The sequence below is a fragment of the Parambassis ranga genome, chromosome 3, assembly GCF_900634625.1.
Source record: "Parambassis ranga chromosome 3, fParRan2.1, whole genome shotgun sequence".
Classification (NCBI taxonomy): domain Eukaryota; kingdom Metazoa; phylum Chordata; class Actinopteri; family Ambassidae; genus Parambassis; species Parambassis ranga.
The window spans coordinates 7,228,592-7,251,202 of record NC_041024.1 but is presented as its reverse complement, the minus strand read 5'-3'; the positions used below and the strand labels follow the sequence as shown (position 1 = coordinate 7,251,202).

At 42.0% G+C, this 22,611-nt stretch overlaps 2 protein-coding genes across 3 annotated transcripts; one reads left to right on the top strand and one right to left on the bottom strand.

The window, feature by feature from the left end:
- The first annotated feature begins 1,923 nt into the window (after positions 1 to 1,923).
- Positions 1,924 to 11,062, top strand: usp8 (ubiquitin specific peptidase 8). Of its 2 annotated transcripts, none has more exons than XM_028401992.1 (19): positions 1,924 to 2,028; positions 2,671 to 2,844; positions 2,942 to 3,086; positions 3,210 to 3,295; positions 3,391 to 3,532; positions 3,728 to 3,770; positions 3,927 to 4,098; positions 4,270 to 4,432; positions 4,511 to 4,652; positions 4,744 to 5,030; positions 5,127 to 5,639; positions 6,403 to 6,477; positions 6,580 to 6,878; positions 7,028 to 7,249; positions 7,341 to 7,554; positions 8,607 to 8,843; positions 9,057 to 9,199; positions 9,288 to 9,420; positions 9,582 to 11,062. In XM_028401992.1, exons 2-19 carry the CDS (start codon positions 2,741 to 2,743, stop codon positions 9,738 to 9,740), a joined length of 3,279 nt encoding a protein of 1,092 aa, XP_028257793.1. In that variant the 5' UTR covers positions 1,924 to 2,028; positions 2,671 to 2,740; the 3' UTR covers positions 9,741 to 11,062. The 2 variants fall into 2 exon arrangements, with proteins under 2 accessions (XP_028257793.1, XP_028257794.1); XM_028401993.1 differs by having other exon boundaries at positions 7,341 to 7,551; positions 9,582 to 9,740.
- Positions 11,063 to 11,298: 236 nt separating this feature from the next.
- LOC114433605 (putative ubiquitin carboxyl-terminal hydrolase 50) lies at positions 11,299 to 13,845 on the bottom strand. Its single transcript, XM_028402249.1, has 7 exons — positions 13,262 to 13,845; positions 12,962 to 13,159; positions 12,695 to 12,890; positions 12,390 to 12,590; positions 12,150 to 12,292; positions 11,562 to 11,697; positions 11,299 to 11,487 (listed from the first exon to the last, which is right to left on the bottom strand). The coding sequence occupies exons 1-7, from the start codon at positions 13,843 to 13,845 to the stop codon at positions 11,299 to 11,301; spliced, it is 1,647 nt and encodes a 548-aa protein (XP_028258050.1).
- Between the last annotated feature and the right edge of the window lie 8,766 nt (positions 13,846 to 22,611).

Genomic DNA, 22,611 nt, shown 5'->3' with positions numbered 1-22,611 from the left:
TTTGGTGGAGCTGGCTCGTCATTGGATGATCAAGCTGCCTCAAGTGTCGTTCAGTTTGCTCGCGCCCTGCCTCTGTTTGCTGCAAGGACAGATCCACTGAACCATACGGACAGAAGTTTGGACTGCTTTCTTTATTAATAAAATATTTAAAAACAGACTACTTTTAATGCTTAAAAACAAAAACACTGAATACTTTAATACTTCTACTTGCTTAAAGAAGACTTGTACTTCTACCCAAGTCTGGGTCTCTGTTACCTTATACACCTCTGCCTAATAATATAAAATCTTTTTTGTAATAACAGTTATTGACCTGTGGTGACTGAATTTAGTCAGTGAAATAAACATTTCATAATAACTGGCATTAGACCATTAAAAATGATACAATTGACAGTCACAGCTGTTTCCTCTTTTCTTGACAGCAAAGCAATATTTGCATTAGATGATGACTCTTCAGAAAGCAGTCGAAAGGTGAAATACAGGAGGCATTATGAAGAAAAAAGCAAACCATGAATGAACACAGAGGGAAAAGATAATGACGAGGACCAACCCATCTATGTCACAGCTTATCGCTGCCTTTTAAACTCTCACAAAGGCTGGAGCAGCAGCTGGGCTGTTCACACACTGGGCTTTGTCCTGAACATGTGATAGCTCTCATGGTCAAACTATTCAACTGGATTAGAATCTGACCACAAGTCAAACTGCCTGTGCACACATCAGTATAAAGACAACAATGAGAAGACACTAACTTATGGATTCTAATACAGCACCAGATGATGTTTATCCAAACCATTTGCTTTCTTACTTTTTATGACTTAAAGCTGTATGTATGGTATTCGGTGTCACCCAACATCAAAGTGTTTTGGGCCTTCTTTCTATATGTATATATAGTTTTTTGTATACATTGGCCAGATACAATTGACTTCTGATTTATGATTTATTACATAGGTTAAACTCAGGTTTGCTTTGAATCTAGCCAAACAGCTTATTTTAAATCTAAAGAGACTTTTGATCCCTGAGAGTATTACACCCAGCAGTATGCAATGTCTAATGGCATGGGTGTGTGTGTGTGTGTGGTATAATACAGAAATAAGTGTTATGCGATACTGAGCGTAGCACAGTGTGACTATTGTGCTCTGTGTGTGCCTTTACATCTCTGGGCCTCTGAGTCTGAGCCTGATGAAAGCAAGTTTTAACCATAATTGATCAATTGAAACCTGATCGTTGCCTTGTGACATCAAAGTCAGAGTGCTTCATTTTCTATTCTGTGTGCTTCTGTTTCAAATTAGCCGAAAATATTGTTGTGACATCATCAAACCAAAAGTCAAAAGCAGTTCATAGGAAGAAGAATCGCTCTGATGAATTATGTTAATGAAGGTGAAACGTACGATTTCCATGGTGGTAGTAATTTTATATTGAAGGAAATAACACACAAGCCTTTTTATTTCCCTTAGCTCAGTCATTGTTAATTTTAAACCCGAACTACGAGGATGAATCAGACAAGTGTCCACACAGGTTTACCAGTCAACAATCCATACATCATTTACAGTCTTCTTGATGTAAATGATGTAGTTTTTTTTAGTTTATATATATATATATATATATATATATATATATATATATATATATATATATATATATATATATATATATATATGTGTGTGTGTGTGTGTGTTTTTATTATTTTAATATACATTTACATGTGCTGGTATCCTTGCTAACATAAATATATTTTTTCATACAATATTACATATTATTTACATACAGACTTCATAACATATTACATATTATTTTTTAAAACAGACTACAGGGCAATATTCATTAAAAGAGGAGACAGCAAAGGATACAGACACAAATGCGCCAATAAGAGATGGCAGTATTGTAACAATAAAGGATGTCAGCTGTTGCAAAAACTTGAGGAACAGACGAAAGGCGGCGAAGAAGAAGAAGAAGGGAAAGCGGAAGCGGAAGAAGAAATCAGGAATCAGCTGTCAAAAAGTAGCTAAAGTGTAAGCAACGGATCAGAAAGAGGTAAATATGTAATCCACTTGTTTTTTATCAAAGGATCTACTATTATATTTAGCGAGGCGTTATTATTCTATTATATATCTTAGTGTTGAATGCTGACATAGCCATGACTGCTTCAACAGTTAAATGGTTCACAGGAGCTAACCTATCTGCGTGTGCGCAGAGCATAGCTTGCTAACTAGCATAACTCGCTGGCTAGCCAGGAAGGTATCAAAGCTAAGTTAAGTTTACTCGGCTAAACTGTCTATACTTAGCCTTTCACTGGTTGATTCGTAATGACAGTTTAGCACCCCATTGGCTTTCTGTAAAGGCAGATTGTCACGAATAACGTTAGCTAGGGAACTATATATTGTTGTTGTCGTCATTGTTGACATGTCTTGCGCTAGCTAACTACAGCTACTAGCTAATGTTGGCCAACAGATACAGCAGCACTAAGCGACAGCTAGAATCAAATTACCTTCGAGTTTATTTTATGTTTATAAGCCTAAGACATCTTAAATGCTGCGTGAAAGTGTAATAGAAAGTGAAACCATTTGGTTAAACCTTAAATAACTGATTGAGAAGCTAACGCTAACCTATATGTTAGGGACAGGAAGAGAGTGTTTGCTGTCACATAAGCGGTGTGTGTTTGTTTTGTTTTTCCAGAGATGTCCAGAGCTTGTGTACAGCACTGACTGGTTCTGTCTGTGAGCTCTGACTGAACACATCCGCGAAGATGCCTGCTGTATCCACAGGGGTCAAAGAGCTGTATTTGTCAACATCCCTGGGTGAACTCAACAAGAAAGCTGAAATCAAGCCTGACAAGACCAGCACCAGGAGGTAGTTTCACACGAATATGGGTGGAGCTTAAATACAACAGTATCCCACAGTTACACGTAATTTGATCATGTTATATTTATTATTTGCTGTGTTGCAGCTATGTTCAGAGTGCCTGCAAAATCTTCAAGGCGGCAGAAGAGTGTCGCCTGGACAGAGATGAGGAGAAGGCTTACGTGCTGTACATGAAGTATTTAACAGTATATGATATCATCAAGAAGAGACCAGACTTCAAACAGCAGCCGGTATAGTTAATGATTATAAGTTTTAATCTTTGTTTCAACTAAAGGTGTTTCAGAGTTTCTTATGTGACCAGTGGAAATGTACTGTATCAAGTTAATAATTCTTTTTAATTTGAATGTATACAGGAGTATTACATGACTATGCTTGGACCAACCAGCTTCAAAAAAGCCATTGAAGAAGCCGAGAAGCTGTCTGAAAGCCTTAAACTCAGGTGATTGTACACACTTTTTTAAATTCCTGATAAGCAAAATAGGGCATCGCAATCTGTGTGCTGCTTAATTCAGCTAGTATTTGCATTTCAAACAGGTATGAGGAAGTCGAGGTTCGCAAAAAACTTGAGGAGAAGGAGAGACAAGAGGAGAAGAAGAGGAGAGAGGAAATAACAGAGAAAGACAGTGGTCGGAGCTCCCCAAAAACATCATCTGCAAACAACAAGGATAGCAAGAAGGTGGGAGGAGTCGCCTGATAGTTATACTGACATGATATCTCCCTATTAAAACAGAGTCTTCTGTGTAGGTGGTTAAAATGAATCAAAGTCATGTACAAGGATTAATATGCTGCTTTTAATAGAGGCACTGTACCAGTCCAGTCACATTAAAATTGTTCATATATTTATAAGCTTTTTTATTTGTTTATATGTCAGGTGAAAGGAGAGCAGAATGAACTGAAGAATGTAATATCCAAAGGTAAGCTTCAGAGATATTAGTAAAGTTATATGGACTGCATTTGTCCACTTGTGAAACTCTTTGTCATTTAGTTTTGTCCCATAAAGTCTGTGAATTTGATAAGACTTTATATTTTGAGGTAGAATCTTTGTTGATTTAATGACTTTTTACTGATAGCTGCAGTGTCAGCTGGTGGGATCACAGCTGAGAAACTTTTCCAAATGATGAAGGACCAGACGATCACAATCGTTGTCATGGATACACGCAGCCACAAAGACTTTGAGGAGTCTCACATTCTGGTCCCAGCCCAGACCTGCATCAGCGTGCCTGAGGAGGCCATTAGCCCAGGGTGAGAGATAACTTCATACCATAGTGGAAAAGATTTTAATGAATCGTAATTGTGTGCTTTCTTTGTTTTCATTTGAGTTTAACTCACTTAAAAAGAGGTAGTTAATTAAAATGACGAAAGAAAAAAGTTTACATTTCTAAGCCTGAACCAGAATGTTTTGACTTTTTTCAGAATCACTGTGAATCAGATTGAAGCAAAGCTGCCAGAAGTGTCCAAAGAGCATTGGAGGCGGCGGGGATTTGTGGATTATATTGTCTTGCTGGACTGGTTCAGTTCTGTCACCGATCTTAAATTGGGCACCATACTGCAGAGCCTCAAAGATGCCCTCTATAAGGTAATAGTGCACTGACATGTGTGGGAATAACATTTGCTTGTCCAGTAATGTACAGTAATCTGTATGCACACACTGCAGTGGGACAGTATGACCATCCTGCGCAGTGAGCCACTAGTGCTGGAGGGTGGCTACGAGAACTGGCTGTTGTTTTACCCCATGTACACTACCAACGCTAAGGTTCGCCCCCCAAGGCAGACCTTTATCAACACATTCCCTCAGCGTGAGTATCCCTGGTACAATATACAGCAATTATCATTTTTCTTGGATTCTGTTGTGTGGCGCTATGAAATATTTCTGTATGTCTTGAACAGTGAACTTTAGCTACCCATCTTTAGAGGAACCAAAGCCTCCTACACCAACTCAACCAGAGCCTGTGGTTTCACCTGAGCCTCAGGAACCCTCAGCTCCTGGGCTAGTGAACGGGGTTGCACCAGCAGAACCCCCCACATCGAAAACGTACATAGTTGCTGATAAATTGCCGGATATTGTTGATTCTAATGTCACCGTCTCCACAAATTCTGGACTTGACCTGAGTAAGAAGGGCTCCTCAACAGGTTCAGCCAATGAATCACCTGCCACAGCCAAGGTCTTTCCACAGGTATGGTATCCACCTTGAAAACTGTTGAACTTAAATATTAAGAATGATCAGCAAGTGTATAGTTGTATCATTTTGTTTTTATCTTGTTTGTTCTAGTTTGACCGTACTAAGAAACCCTCAGGCTGGGTGTCAGATGAAGCTAAGCCCAGCCAGAATGGGTCAGCAAAGGACTCCACCCAGAATGGCCCGTATGTCCCAGACCGCTCCACCAAGCCACCTTTCGTCTCCAACTCTGCTCTGTCTAAAGAAGAACAAAGTCAGATACACTCTGAAGCAGTGGCAGTGATGGAGAAAGCAAGGCAAGAGCAGGAAAAACGTCTGCAGGAGCGTCGCTTGGAGGAGGAGAGGAATGCAAAGGAACAGAAAGAGAAGGAGTTAAAGGAGAGACTAGAAGGCGAGGAGAGTGAGAAGAGGAAGAAGGAAGAAGAGGAAAAGAAGCATCAGGAAAAAAAGAGACTGGAAAGACAGAAGGCAGAAGAAGAGGAAGACAAAGAGAACAAGATGTGGAACGAAAAAGAGAAGAAGGGGAAAGAGCAGAACTCTGAAGCACCCTCAAAGAGTATGTCTCTGGATTCACCTGCTCCAAACCATATTGTTAGTGAAATAAAGGTGAGTCCTCTTCATCCATTAGTGTCAGTCTGATGTTTCATTTCAGTCCTGTGTCTGTAAGCCCATTTTGTTTCCTATGTTCCACTCAGTGAATGCTGCTCATCTGCAGTTTCTACACACTTCTTGTGAACTATATAATTAACCAGAATTACACTACAGAACTGCCAACTAAAGTTCAGTTTCCCTTTCAATAGCTTGCTGTCTTATGCTCACCCACCACTGTCACTGTCTCAATCTCTCCTGAGTCAGTGATATTGAAAACATAACAGTATTTCCATTTCCATTCCAAGTTTCCATCGCTTATTTAGATGGCCACTGTCTGTGGCAGCCACTAAATTTATAATGTCATTGTTAAATTTAAAGTGATACTGTAGGCCTAAGTTAGAATGTTTTTAACACTGTGTTAAAATGCAGTTAGAATGTTTTTAACAGTGTTAAAAACGCAGCGTATCTTCAGCATACATTGACCGATTTTCAAAAAATTATAATTTTTTAGTTATTAAGCAATTTCTGCGTCATTAGTTTGATTGCTGCTGGGCAATCACACAACATGGGAGTCTATGGAGGAGCCTTCAAAACCCACCTTCAACTTTGACATGTAACTAGTTCCACATGCTTTCAGCTACGCAAACCGTTGCAGCGATCAAACTTGCATTTTCTTCAGGAAATGCCTTTTCTAGTTTCTTTTCTTATTAGAGGTGACTTAACTTCTACTTCTCATAAACAAGAATATTTGGTAAAATAATCATGTTTATCTTCATAGAGGGAGCCTCTAACCAGGGCAAGGAGTGAGGAGATGGGGAGGAGTGTGCCAGGCCTGCCAGATGGTTGGATGAAGGTAAGAGTTAATGAAGATAAAAGTCAACTAAAGCAGTTTTAGAGATGAGAATTATTTTCCTATTCTTAATGTCTTTTTCTCTTCTCCTTCATTTTCTGTTAGTTCCTTGACACGGTGACTGGAACTTACCGATACTACCACTCCCCGACCAATCGTGTCCACCTGTACCCTCCTGAGGTCACCGTTCCCCAGACCCCGCCCTCCACACCGCCGACAGTCAAACAGAAACCGCCACAACCAGCAGAGCCAGATACCAACCGTGAACGAGAGCGGGAGCAGTCCAAACTTAAACGCTCTTACTCCTCTCCTGACATCAGCCAGGACCTGAGGGAGGAGGCCCAGAAGAAGGTTACCGCCCCTACCACCACCGCTGTCATACCCACCATCAACAGAGAAAACAAGTACGACCCACAGATGCTTTGATTCACCACACAAATGTACACTTGTTTTGTTTGTGCCAAAGTTAGGAATAAACTGCACTAAATTTCTGTTACATGTTTTTATATATATTTGCTTTTGTGCAGAAAACTAACTGTATTCTTCCTTTCAGACCTGTTACTGCTAAAGTCTATTCTAAAGTGGATATTGTGCGACCTTCAGCAGCTAAACTTCGCAACCTAAATCCCACATTCGGAGGTCTGGGTGCGTCACTGACAGGCCTTCGTAACCTGGGCAACACATGCTACATGAACTCTATATTACAGTGTCTTTGCAACACTCCTGTCATGGCTGATTACTTCAACAAAAACAACTACCTAGAGGACATTAACAGGTACGGTCCTAAATAAATGTAACTATTCACCATAAAGCTATGAGGGGAATGTATGACACCTACATACTGTGTGTGTATTTCTCTTCTGCAGGTACAACATTCTTGGCCATAAAGGGGAAGTAGCAGAGGAGTTCGGTGTGATCATGAAGGCCCTGTGGGCTGGATTGTACAAGTGCATTAGCCCACGTGATTTCAAGATCACCATAGGAAAGATCAATGAACAGTTTGCTGGCTATGACCAACAGGACTCACAGGAGCTGCTGCTATTCCTCATGGATGGGCTCCACGAAGACCTCAACAAGGTAGTGCTGACACTTTTTATTCAAAACATCACCGCCAGTGTGGCAAAAAAGTCTTTTTAAAGGTTTCAGTAAAACAGAAATGCATTAAATATGCTCACTCTGAGGTAAATCCCCTGTATGTTGATGCACATTTGCCTGTGAATACAAAAAACTTAGTCTTTTTATCATTTCCTTTCTTTCTGTTTTTTCACTGGGTTTCATTTTGATGGCAAATTAGAGAGTAAGTAAATAGCTGTGTGTCCTTGGTCCTCCTGCAGCGGTGTGAGTGTGGTGTTTCTGCATCTGTCTGGTCTGATGCTCTGTCAGAACCTCTGTGCATGTTGACCCAAGACATGCTCATTGCCTGTATCAACTGATCTTTATTGGCCTCATGTGCATCTGAACTGGGGAAAGGAGAGAGAAAAATATTTTTTTTAAATATATGTGTATATAATATACATTTTACAATTTTAAAATGTTGTTTTTTTTAATGTGCTAGACCTCAAATACATTGCTTTTAAAATGCATGTTCTTAGTAAAGGTTTTTAGAACCAGCATCTCAGCTACTGTGACAGTGTCTCCACCTGGGGATAAGTTGTAGAATTGCATCCACACCAATTTACTTTCACTTTTAAAGCTATTTAATCTTTCAAATTGAGATGATTAGTAAGTAATTAGGTTGTGCATTTTTCATGACACACTCCATCTCATCACGTCCCTTCTGTGTGATGTTCAGACCTGTCTGCCATCAGGCTGGCTGTGGCCACTTTTATCCAGGATACTTAATAATGATGAATAATAATGAATAATAATGAGATATTAATTAGCAAGTGTTGATCTGCCACTCATATCTTCCTGCCTATCATATTGAGAGTGAACTGGCTGAGCTGCATGCTGAAAAAGCTGAAAGATATTTGATAGATTTTTTTTCCACTGCAAATGCAAAATAGCCAGTTTATACTGTTTATACTAAGCTCTAGCTGGATCATGAGGGCTGGTTTTATTAACAACAAAGCTGGTGTAGTTCCCGTCATGCTATGATGTTGATGTTTTTTTTTTTCCATCTCTGCTGTCAGGCGGACAACAGAAAACGGTACAAGGAAGAGGAAAATGACCATCTGGATGATCAGACGGCGGCTGACTTGGCCTGGAGCAAACACAAACTGCTGAACGAGTCCATCATTGTAGCGCTGTTCCAGGGCCAGTTCAAGTCCACCGTGCAGTGTCTGACCTGCCATCGCAAGTCACGGACATTTGAGACCTTCATGTATCTGTCGCTGCCTCTTGCCTCCACCAGCAAGTGCTCCCTGCAGGTTAGTCAGATGTGTTCCGGAAGTTTTTATTTAACAGTTTCTAAAGCTTAAAAGGCCAGAAGGTTCGCACTTAAACAAACATTATTGAGGTTTTGACATTTGCCCTTTCAGGTGTTAGTTTTCTTTGCAGTATTTGGATTTGTTGTTGATGGTTGTGCTGTCCATCAAAATCCTCAGAATTCATTCGTCAACCATTATCTGTATTCTTGACAGGATTGTCTGCGGCTCTTCTCCAAAGAGGAAAAGCTGACTGACAACAACAAGGTGTTCTGCAGGCACTGCAAGGCTCACAGAGATTCCACCAAGAAACTGGAGATCTGGAAGGTCCCGCCCATTGTCCTGGTGCACTTAAAACGGTCTGTAGTATTGTTTGCAGTGATGTAGATGTTTATTCTTTACTGCACAGTTGGAATTGATTTTCTTTATGTTGTCTGTTTACTGCAGGTTCTCCTATGAAGGTAGATGGAAGCAAAAGCTGCAGACATCTGTAGACTTCCCTCTAGACTCTTTAGACCTGTCGCAGTATGTCATTGGACCCAAGCAGGGCCTGAAGAGATACAACCTTTATGGAGTTTCTGTAAGTTGAATATATTGCTACGAAGTGTATTTTTGAAATCGCTAAATGCACTTTATCGTACTATGTTTTCATTTTTGTTCGACATTATATTATAGACAATATAGCGCCTGTGTGTCTACTGCAGTTTAAATGAGTTTAACTATCTTTTTTTCAACTACCAGAACCACTACGGGGGTTTAGATGGCGGCCATTACACAGCCTACTGTAAGAACGCCCTCAAACAGCGCTGGTACAAGTTCGATGATCACGAGGTGACAGAAATCTCCACCTCCTCCGTCAAGTCCTCTGCAGCCTACATCCTGTTTTACTCCACCCTGTGATGGTGCTGGTGGAAAGCGAAGAGATAACACTACATCAGAGCAGCAGCAGCAGCGCTCAAGCCTAGAGGTTGTTTTTTTTGCCCTTATTAAAATCACAGCTCTGAGGAACCGGGTGCACGTAGTGCCTGGTTGATGTGATCGCGTATGTGCATCGGAGGACGTACTCGAGCGGGTGGCTGTGAGACCCTGTCAGATGGGAGAATGGTGCAGGCACACTGTGCAACGCTTCAGCTACTAGAGGACCCTATAGCTGTTAAAACATGCCATCACTTCATATTACTGCTCATCTAGAGACTAACCAGATGCTCCTTCTAACCTTACAGCTACACCATGGTTTTCTTGTAGGGCTGACAGCTGGTTCACTCTCATTTCTGTTGCATTCGGTGTGGATGGCTGAACTGACTTTCAGCTTTCTTGCACTGTGTATACACAGGATGGCATGTACCGATGCTGATGTTGCACATTCAAACAATGTAAATACTTGAGGTCAAGGTGTTTATCTGTTAAGTGACCAAATTATTATTATTATTTTTTAAAAGTAGCAGCCATTAAATATCACCATAATCATACAGACAAGCATTTGTTTTAGGGGATTAACTGTATAGCCCTGTGATGTTATGATGAGGAGGGGGGCGAATGGATGAGTGATTTTTGCATTCTTCCCAATGAGAGACGGGACTTTAGATTGTCGCTTGTTCATAATAGCCACATTCTCGCACTTACACAATATGCAATCAGTTTAAGTTGTTCATGTATTAACAGCAGGCGTTAATGCTGAACATAGATCACTTTACAGCAGTACCGATGCTGAGATCTTGTCTGCCTTGCTCAGTTCAGCCAGCAACAGAAAAACCTACCTGCTTCTATAAAGTTTATTCTCAGTTAACTCTTCACATTATTATACTCCAACACTATTTAGAAGACTGGGTTCTGCTTTGCTTGTAATTTTGATTTTACAGATTCATGTTTGTGTTCAGAACTGAGCCCGATAATATGAAGACTTAAGAATTTGACTGTTAGCGTTGACTTTTGCTGCCTGCCTGACCGACCGACCGACCGACTGACCGATCAACTGACTGACAAGAGCAAGCACAAAGTGAAACTGTTTTCTTTTTCTTAATGGACCAGAGAGCTGAAGTATCAGGACGGGACTCTGCTTCCTGAGTTCACTTTTATTGCCTAGCATGAGATCATTTTCTGTTTTCTTTTCACTTCACATTTTATTTCTTAATGCTCTAAAACAAAAAAATTCTTTCAGATATAACGGATTATATTAACCTCAAACAACTCGTACGACTATTTATTAAAACCGCTTCAAATGAGTGTCTGTCTGTGTGATTTTTAGGGAATGTGTTGTCACGACCCTGTCTGATTGTCTTGTTTCTTGAGATAAACACAAACACTGATGTAATAAAAAGCACAGACGTTAATGCTAAATTGATTTATGTACAGAGCGGCAAACCACACCAGAGATGTTGCCTGCATTTGGGTCAACTGATGCACACAGTGTAGGATTAGCATAAATCCCCTCATGAGTTTGGCTCGGTCATTAGTGAACTCAGAGTCCCTGAATCGTTGGCTTCTGGAAGGGTTTGCGGCTGTAGAGCAGCATGTAGGCGTTGGGAGACTGCACCAGGCTGTCCTGAACCTCTTTCACAATCGAGTCGTCAAAGCAGTGCCAGATCCTAGTGGGGGCGCTGTGGCACAGAGCTGTGTAGTGACCCATGTTTAGATGACCTGTGTGGTTCTGGAGAAGGAAACGGCAGATTTAAATTAGGAATCAACGTGCAGGCAGAAAGGACAGAAACTCTGTTCACTCACCACAACCGCGTACAGGTGGTATGAGGAGTATGATGTGTTCCGTGCTGAGCTGGACAGAAAGGGGGTGAGGTCGAGCTTCATGGAGAACGCAACATTAGTCCTGAGCTTTACCTGGTTCTTCCCCTTACAGCCGAACCTGCAGAAGAGATAAACATACTCACACTTAAAATACGTTATTGAATTACAGCTACTATAACAGTGTCTGCAGGCTGTTTGGATGTAGTATTTCATAATAGAATACATAACTCATGTCTTGGATGGATCTATTCATATATACATTAATACATTTTTTAAAGTAATGGTCTGTTACTCGGTGGTAATACAGGCCTGAGGCAGAGTTAGTTTTGTACCTAGCTTTTTAAAGGCCATCCCTTGAGTCACGCCTACATACAGCAGCTTTCTTCACTGTGCTATTTATCCAGAGAGGTTATTTTGACTGACTGGATGTAAACACTGATGGGTTTCTTCTCAGTTGAGCCATAATGTCCGTCATGCTGCTTTCTGTACAGTGATTCTGTTGTTCCAGGTAATGGAAAACCACATAACTATTGAGTTTTTTGAGTCTTTTTTGTTGATTTGTCTACCCACCGCTTCAGGTGTAACATGAGGATCTCTGGAGGTTTATCCAAACAGGTGAGGACTGCAGTTTCTCTTCTCAGTCCACACACTGAACACAGCATCTGCTCTCCCCCAGTCAGGATAGTCTGCTCAAAGAACAGTGACAGGCAGTCCTGCACAGACAGAGGGGAGGTGAGGAAGCACAGAACAGCCTGCACAGCCTGTGTGGTGCTTTAAAATCTGAGCTCTGAAGGGACCTGTGAAATGTACCTGAATGGAGCACTTGGTGATGCCTGCTGGGATGGGCAGAGAGAGGACAGTGAAGGTTTGAGTGCTTTGTGCCTGGTGGTCGCAGTGCATGCAGAGGGTTACGTAGCTCAGCTGACCCTCAAACAGATGTGAGACAATGGTGCACTCAGGGGCGCCGCTTCTGTTCTGTTCCTGTCTTGCCTGTCGTACTGAGGAGCGCAGCTGGCGCTTTGCAACCTTGTGAACACACAAACACAAAATGATTCCTCCTGGTACAGAGTTTCAGATAAAATGATGGTGCAGGTGTGATCCAGATGTTGCTGCACCTTTTTGAGATCATCATGGAGAGCATTAATGAGAAACAGCAGCAGCTCCTGGGCGTCTTGCTGGGAGTAGTTGTTGAACTGGGGTAGAATGGTGCACAGCACAGACCTGGCCTCCACTGGGGCACAGCTGGAGCTACTGCCCAGCCACATCTCTTCCAGGAGGCGGACAAACACCTCAGCAACCCGGCACTTAGACCTGCATGAATAGATGTTTTAATATCTGGACTGTTCAAGTGAGTCAGACACAGAGATGGTTAGTGGTCTTACTTTGCCATTTCTTTGCGCGTGTCATGATGAAGGAGGTGCTCCACGAGCGGCACAGTGGAACACAGACACTGAAGCACGGCGTTTAAGTAGCAGGAGTTGCCAGAGTTGTCTAAACCACACACTCCTGGTTTGTTCCACCTGCTCGGCACCCTGCGCTTCTCATGTTTCCTGACATAACTACTGCTGTCAGTTTTTGTCCTACATGAAGGAAAGATAGAACCATCCAAAGATAAAAACATTTATCATCACACCATTTTCTAAAATTGTCAAGGCTGAAGTGTTGTAACTGACAAAACTAACCTCTGCTTGAAAGTATTTGTTGAGCTTGTCTCTTGGTATGAGCAGCTGTTTAGTCGAGGCAGGACGGGCACAGTGACACTGCAGTCTGGGGCCAGGTGTGAGGCCACACTCCTGGTGAACTCTGTCAGATTGACCTGCTTGCCTGAGCCTTTCCTCTGCAGAGTGTGGAGCACAAACGTGTTGATGCAGATGATATGTAGTGCCACCCAGAGGCCTGGCAGAAACACATCCCTGGCTGATTCTTTCAGGTCTGACAGAGGAAACAGAGCCGGTCCCGTCCAGCCCTGCAGGTGGGACATGAACTGAGATTTCGAATGCTCAGATGAACGTTGATGTTTGTGTGGCCTGACTGAAGGAGATGAAGATGATGCTGGGCACATCTTTGGCCTTTTAACAGCTGGAACAAAATGAATATCCACTCCTAATCCTGAGATGCCTGTGAGTCTGCCCTCCATCCACGCAGAGCTGTCCAGCTGAACCAGGAGTCTGTGGTTGCAGAAAGGTCTCAGCAGGTGTCTGACCACCTGCTCGACTACAGGTTTCCTATTCTGCTTCTGCAGCTGCAGCGGACAATACACATACATGTTGCAGATGAAACCCGAGCTTAGGTCACAGAGGAGGGCAAGATGGAGAGAGCAGGGACCATGCTGATTGGAGAGTCTGTATTTCTTCACAGCCAGGTTAGGACCTGGTGTGTGTAGGGCTTGGTAGCGCCGAGTTAAGTGGCTACAGAAAGCAGAGAGAGCTTCCAGCTTGTCTCCATCCTCCAGCCTGGACAGAGACAAGAGGCTGGTCTGGATGCTGTTTCTCTTCAAGACACCCTGCCACCTGTCCAGATTTAGGGTGATATCAGAGCCAAAGCTGCTATTCTCACCCACAGACAGACCACTTTGCAGGACTATAGAAAACCATGTTAACGCCTCGCCGTACTCCACCTCAGACAGGTCTGTGTTCTGCTCCCTGCTCTGGCTGTGTGAAAAACGGTTAGCTCCAGCCTTCGCACCAGCAGCTCTCCTGATCAGCTCTCGGACGGCTTCTCTGTCCAACACTTCCAGAAGAAGTTCTTTGGCTGTGTAGTAAACCTGGATGGTGGGGCAGGTCTGAACCTTGACGATCGGCTTCACTTTTTTGGACCTGAAGATGTTTGGCAAACAAAGGTTGTCTCTCTGTGTACCTCTGTGCAGCTCGTCCATGAGGTGGCACTCCTCCGACATCCAGGTGCACTCCTTCACTGACAAAGCCTTGGCCTTCATCCTAGCATCTAAGAAAAAGCCATCTCAGATTACTGATGATTTTCTGTCACAGCAGAGACACATTACAAGAAGTAAGTCACACAAAAAAGCACAGAACTGAAAGTCCTCCCTGCAGGAGACAAAGCCTGAATGCTGTGTGTGTGTACTGTATGTACTGTACAGCACGTGTGTGATCATCTGCTCTGGGCTGAAACAGACACACTTGAGAATCTGCTGTCAAGGTAAATTACTAGGGACCCATAGTAGCCAGACAACCGTGTCATGACAACCTATAAACATAAAACTTTGACCTAAATGTAGCTCTCATGACATGTTTTTGTCCTCCTGCGTGTGACTGCAGGGATTACCTTGACATTTAGCAAGCCAGTTAGAAGCTATCGGGAACCTTTTCAGTGCAGTCTAGTGCTAAGTACTGCTGTAGTTTTTTAAATGAGTCTTGTTGCAACATCATAAAGCATTAGTTTTTTAAATTATTTCACTTTAAAATCTACCTGCCTATAGCAATTTTAACCATGTTATAATCATGCTGTCAGTCAGTGGTGTCTTCAGTCATGCAGGGTTTCAGGAAATAGCAGGTGCTACTGAAACAACATTATGAGCTCCTTACTGACTTTGCACACACACGCAGTGGCAAAAGTGTGTTTGGGAAATGTTAAGTCTATCACAAATAATCATAATAAAAACATGCTTTAGAAGCTGCACCACAGGAAAAACTAAAAATACTTTTTGTTGAAAAAAGAAAGAGCTCAGTAAGTAACAGAGATAGAAATCCCTTTTCAAGGATGCATAGAAATGATGTTTATGATGTGTGTACAGACAATATAAAATATAAACAACAACAACTAACTGTAGCGTTCAGTCTTAGCAGTCTGTAGAAACAGATATGGAAGCTGATCAGTGCACATGCAGCTTCATCAGCAGCATGAAGGAAGCTGTACAAGTGCTGCCTGATTCATCATCAGGAAGGACACACGTACAGCAGCAGCATCTACATTTTAGACCTGTGGATATAAAGACAGGTGAAAAAAACATCACACTTTACCTGAATGCTGAATTGGAAACTCTGCAGAAACAAATGTCAATCATTAATTATTGATTTCTCTGAAACAAGTTTTCAGTGAAATGTGTTCCACTTAAAGGAGCATTCCCAGGTTTAAATTTTAACATGCTATCCCCAAAACACTTACGTAGACACAAACTCACTAACAATACTGAAACACAATGGTCAGTTGTAGAAGCTTTACCTCCCTGTAGGTGATGCTGCTCAGACTGGACAGTACAGTGAAGATGTGCAGGTGTGATACTTTGACCTTAAAATGTAGGATTTCAGGAAGTGGACGAGGGTGGGGTTGTTTTTTGGAGCTCCATGCATCATCGGTTTAACAAATAAAGTCGTTCTGAGAAAACGTGTATTTCACACATCACACATTCTGTGTAATGTCAGCAGAAGTATGAAAAAAATTCAATATTAAACATCACAGCAGAATGATTCTGACACCAACACTGTACATTTGTCATGCAGCAGACAAACGCTCACATCCTCTCAGTTGCTGCCTTTTATTTGTGCTGTGTTTTTCCACAGTAAATCTCCAGTCTCTGCTGCAGCACGAGGTTGTCGTGATAATACCCTGCCTTCTGTCATCGGGGGTGGAAGGATCACACAATTACCTCAAGGGCTCTGGAAGCTCTCTTGCATAAATCAAATCCACTTTCAAGCTGAAAATATGTTAATCCATTAAAATCAAAGGACATCTTCCCTCCTCCAGTATGCCCTGTGAGCTTTGTGTAATTTCTAATCTTAGAACCTTTTTTCATTTACCCACAGAAGCACAATCAGGTTGCTTCTGTTACAGGACGTTTGTTCAGCCCGAAGTGGCCGATGCACATCTCCCACACAATGAGTAAGAAGGTGCAAAGGTGGTGATTTTATTTCATGTAGGAGGCTGAAGTAAGACACAAGTAGGCGATGCACTCAAATTATCCTCATTATTCCAGCATTCAAGCTGATTCAATGTTCTTTCTTTTGATGAAGTGTTTGTGAAACATGATTGAAAATCGGAAAACAGAAGCGGATGGAGATGACATCCATCCTTCCATCTGTCCATCTATCATCCATCCATCCATCAGCCATCCATCCATCGAACAATCATCCATCCATCCATCTTGCAGCCACCCATCCATCTATCACCCATCCATCCATACATCCACCCATCCATCCATCTGTCCATCTATCATCCATCCATCCACCCATCCATCATCCATCCATTCATCTGTCCATCTATCATCCAATCCATCCATCATCCATCGAACAATCATCCACCCATCCATCATCCATCCATTCATCTGTCCATCTATCATCCAATCCATCCATCATCCATCCATCCATCCATCGAACAATCATCCATCCATCCATTCATCTGTCCATCTATCATCCAATCCATCCATCATCCATCCATCCATTCATCTGTCCATCTATCATCCAATCCATCCATCATCCATCCATTCATCCATCATCCATCCATCGAACAATCATCCATCCATCCATCCATTCATCATCCATCCATCTATCATCCATCCATCCATCCATCATCCATCCACTCATCCATCCATCCATCCATCATCCATCATCCATCCATCCATCATCCATCCATTCATCTGTCCATCTATCATCCATCCATCCATCATCCATCCATCCATCCATTCATCATCCATCCATCTATCATCCATCCATCCATCCATCATCTATCCATCATCCATCATCCATCATCCATTCATCCATCCATCTATCATCCATCCATCCATCCATCCACTCATCCATCTATCATCCATCCATCCATCCATCATCCATCCATCATCCATCATCCATCCATCCATCCATCCATCCATCCATCATCCATCCATCCATCCATCCATCCATTCATCTGTCCATCTATCATCCATCCATCCATCATCCATCCATCGAACAATCATCCATCCATCCATCCATCCATCCATCTATCATCCATCCATCCATCCATCCATCCATCCATCTTCCATCAGAATCAAGAATGATTCAGTCAAAAATAATGCACAATAACTGCAGACATTAGTAAGTTACACTAAGTTTTTTGTGAAATAAAAAAGGACTAGCTGTATATTCTTTAATGGAAAAGTGCAGTAAAGTTACAGTGAAGATGACATATTTTTTGCTGACATTCCCTCATTTCTTCTGTTAATAACCTGTGAAAAATCACGAGGCAACCTGACAGGCAAACACACCACAGGGACTTGTCATAATGACATCTTGTCACACTGTGGTGCACACTGACAAGTCTTTATACAACCATTGATTATATGTATTTAGCTCACAAGTAGCTATTTCCAAATTTTGTTCAGAAGAACACTGAGTCACTGAATGTTGTTGTACAAATAAGGGCCGATGGTACACCACACTGCCGTCTGTTAGATTCAGCAACATGCACGCACACACACCTGCCTGCTGCTGTATTCTGGATTCAGCATATCTACTAATTCACAAGCAGAGGCTAAGTAAACCAGTGTGAATACACAGTACTGACTGTGTGAAACTGCATGTCTGTTTATAGTCGTGCTGTCTCCTGGGAGTTCTGTGAATAAATACACAGCTCCATAGTGTCTTTGGCAGTTTGCTCTCTAGACATCGCCTCACACTGAAGAGACGGACAGTGACACGCTGCAGTGGAAAAGTCTGCTCTGTGAGAAAATCAAGGTTGTTTTGGTAAACACAGAATTGTTAGTTAGACAGGAATGTATGCATGTTTTTATTGTGTGGAAAACTGGTCAACAGCACGGAAAACAAGAACTGATCTGAACTGTCTGACTTTTTTTTTAGGCCAGCTCAAGCAAACACGTGAGCACAGTAAAGTGACAACAAATGCTCATCAACCAAATATTAATAAGACTTCTATCAATATTTCAACATCAACAATTCCAATATGACGGAATCACAATATATGATTGTGGCTAATCATCTTATTAAAATACAGCACAACACACAAAAAAATCTCAACAACAGAGGTGATACCCATCTATCCCATTTGTAGAAAAGTTGGGATGCCATGTATGGAAATACAAAAAGAGGCTTTCAGAAGCAGGAAGTGATAACCATTACGTGAAAAACATTCCACACATATCTAAATATAGAATCCATGTTTTCACTGGAATATCCAGAGAATCTCTGAATTATTCTGACACATTTTCTGTGGATGCTCTCATTCATCAAAGGTCACGTTATGTCCAAAATGTTTAAATCTCTTGGACATTCATGGACACATTTTTTTTTCAGAAATCACTGTCTGGAACACTTCCGGAAACCTCTGACTTACAAACCAACACCAAAAACCCAGAAATAACCGATGTCAGTTCAAAAACAGTAACACAAACACTGCAGTCAGACACAGACACAACTTAACTTTCCTACATTTGAGCTCAGAAGCTAATCATTGTCTTTGTAAAATGCCTCCCTCAGACTATAACTGTTTGTGAGTGGGGTCAGCTGACTCAGCCTGTCTAGCAGCAGTGTGTCCAGCACACGTCAGATGAGGAGAAACTTTGTTTACTTTTTGCCTTTGACGTAACATTTGTGCGCACACCATGAGCAAGCTGCACAGTGAGGACAATCAGAGTTAATTTATAACAAATCATGTTTTGATTTCACAAACCAGTAACATGATATTTTGAGGCTTCCGCTTTGGCATTCACACAAAAGAGAGAAAAACTAATTTTTAGCTGAACAGCATGAGTCAGTCAGTGTCTGCTTCCCCAGAACCAGCTGCTGCTCCTCTGCTGGCTCAGGGAACATCGTGTTATGAGGACACTGTTAATATTAACAAGCTTTTAGGCTGATTTTCTTTCAATGAGGGCATAAATTGATGTGTTGTTCATCATGTTAGCTCCAAAGTCCTTTCGCCTGATTGAGGGCTGATGCACCTTAATCTGATCACCGTAATTCATTCAATAGTTCTGGTTTTGACTAACCTCTTTACGGAAATGATGTACTGTAGTCACAGTGAACTTTATACTTAGTTATATAAGCTTACTTATGCACTGCTAAAAGACTGGATGTTCTAATCATTTGTGGTTTTGTGACGTTTCTTCTCATCAGAAACCAGAAATACCTGCTTGTGTCAACTCATCACACAATTGTTGATTCATCAATCACTAGAGAAACATCTGTTAAACTGAAAAAAAGAGAATAAAATAATCAAATCTCCACATAAATGATCAATAATTGAATTATCTGCTGTGACACTGTGTGATATAAATAATCTGCATTTGAATTCTTAAATTCTTTCTGGAGCCAAAGCTTCTGACCTTTGGCTGCCACATTCTGATGAGTTCATCTATTAACTGAAACGTTTGTACCATGTTTTAAGACGGGCATTCACACATACAGAACAGATAGACAGACAATATTTGGAACATAAGCTCTTCTTCATCCTCATAACAGCTAAACTCTGCTGTTTTTAGTTTGGACTAGCTGACCTGACTCCAGGCATTGAAGAGATTTATTCTGGGCCTAAACCATTCAGTGGTTTATAGACTAGTAGCAGCACTTTAAAATCCAATCCGTAGCTAATTGGAAGTCAGGGTACAGATTTAAGAGCTGCAGTAACACAAACTGTTTTCCTGGTAACTGGATTAAACTCCAGCAGCAGCTTTGTTTAAGGGCTACAGCTGCTTTTTGCAGGTTTGTATTTGACATGACCAGTCGAATGTGCTGGAGGGTAAAACATGGGTTAACTTCTCTGGCTCGTTCACTGGTAATGCCAGCTGTATTTGGCTGTTAAAGGTTAGGTGTATAGACCTATACCTATATATGTGTGTGTGTGTGTGTGTGTGTTATGGCCTACGGACAGCAGGCAAAGCTCAAACAGTAGATGTCTAAGCACTGATCCTTGGGGGACTCTGCAGATTTTTGCTTTTATAATGACACGCCGCTGTATGAAGTGATACTTTGATCTGCTCTCAGGGGTCAGGACACTCTGTTACTTTGGCAGGACTTAAATCTTTCGATGTGCAGGTCCCTGAGAGGTGATGTCTATTTACGAAGGCACTTTGTGTTCTAACTTTAGTCCTCTGCACAACTCTGGGCTGAATATGGACACACATTCTGACACTGAGTAGCCATAATATGCGGCCTCGAGTTGTAGCAGACTGGAGGCTTTGTCTTTGCAACAATATTCAACTGCGCTGCATCATACAAGTAAGAGGAATTTCCTAAAAAAAAAAATTAATTGGTCGACCAGAGCAGAGAATAGGACTCATGACCTTGAATTAGGAAGGCGAAGCTACCGTCAGCTGATGGGTGGTGAGTTGAGCTGCTTATCTCGGTGCGGCTGGATTTTATTTTTAACCTGACAGCACCTGACAGGCCGAGGACACAGGGAAGACCTCAGAGGGCGGCAGATGAGTGGCAGTTAGAGAAAGGAAAGGCGCTAACATAGAAAAAGTGAGTGAGGCAGCTGTAATTTACAGGAGATAAAGAAAGAAGTCTGGCTGAGGCCTGACAATTAACTCTGAAGCAAAAGTGACACGAAGAGAAAAAGGAAGCTGCACAAACAGATTTGAAACGTGGACACGTGAGGCGGTGGGACACGAGACAATGAAAATATCTTGACATTTGGATTTGAGGTACTTCCTCTTATTATGTCACTTGACACAGGTGATCAGGTGCCACAGCTTTCACCTGAGTATTCCTGCAGGCTTTAATCACCGCAGCTGAGAGTCGTTGCCAGGAAGGCAGAGAAAACAACACATAGCTGGCCTAATTTTTTCCCAGCAGGAAGCAGCAGCAGCAGAGAGAAAAAAAACACCCCAAGTGCAGCTGTAGCTGATTACAGTGAGACACAACCAGTTCCAACCTTTCCCTCCCTGTAAGGTTAGATTTAAATTACAGCCTCTACTCTGGTCAGAGAATAACAAGTAAAACAGCATCCAATCAGTTTGGCTTCTGTGGAGAAACACGTGGCTTATATGGAGAAAAAAAAACAAATCTGTAAGCATATACACTAAAACATCACAATGTTCATAGTTCAGTATCTAATCTCCTAATCTCTGGGATTAGGAGTGTGCTTTGTCTGTTGCACCAAAATATAAAAAGAGACCATTAAATAAAAAACAGACACTTAAAATGTGGTGTGACTAGACCTGATTTGTCTACAGGAAATTCTGATAAACGTACTAATGCTTTTGTATTTTTTAGATTATTATAGTTCACACACAGGTTGAGCCGCCTTGGACCGACCTTGGAGCCTTACACAGCAGTCAGTGTCACTGCATCAGTCACTCAGTGTTGACAAGCTGACTAAAAGTCAGTCATTAAGTTTGCCCACTAACAAAAACAAAGATCAGTCTATAATTTCAATGGTAGGTTTATTTAACAGTGAGAGACAGCAAACATTTTCATCAATGAAATAAGTATTTTATCTCCTATCAGTCAGCAGGATCTCTGCTTCCAGGTGTATTTTTACAGGTAATGAGCTGACACTGGGAGCCCTCTCAGCTTGTTACCTGTATAATAGACACCTGTCCACAGAAGCTATCAATCAATCCAGATTCCAAACTCTGCACCATGGCCAGGACCAAAGAGCTTTCCAAGGATGTCAGGGACAAGACTGTGGACCTACACAAGGCTGGAATGGGCTGCAAGACCATCACCAAGCAGCTGGGTGAGAAGGTGACGACAGCTGGTGGGATTATTCACAAATGGAAGAAACATGAAATAACTGCCAGTCTGCCTCGGTCTGGAGCTCCAGGCAAGATCTCCCCTTGTGGAGTTTCAATGATACTGATACAGTGAGGAATCAGCCCTGGGACCATAGTCACCAAGAAAACAGTTGGTAACGCACTACACTGTGAAGGACTGAAATCTGCTGTGCCTGCAAGATCCCCCTGCCCAAGAAAGCACAGGTACAGGCCGATGCACCGCATCAAAGGGAGGACGGATGGGGCCATGTAAAGTCAAATCTTGGGTGTGAACCTCCTCCCCTTAGCCAGGGTATTGAAAATGGGCCGTGGCACACGGCCAAGGCAACAAAGGATTGGTTCAAGCAGGAGCATATTAAGGTCTTGGAGTGG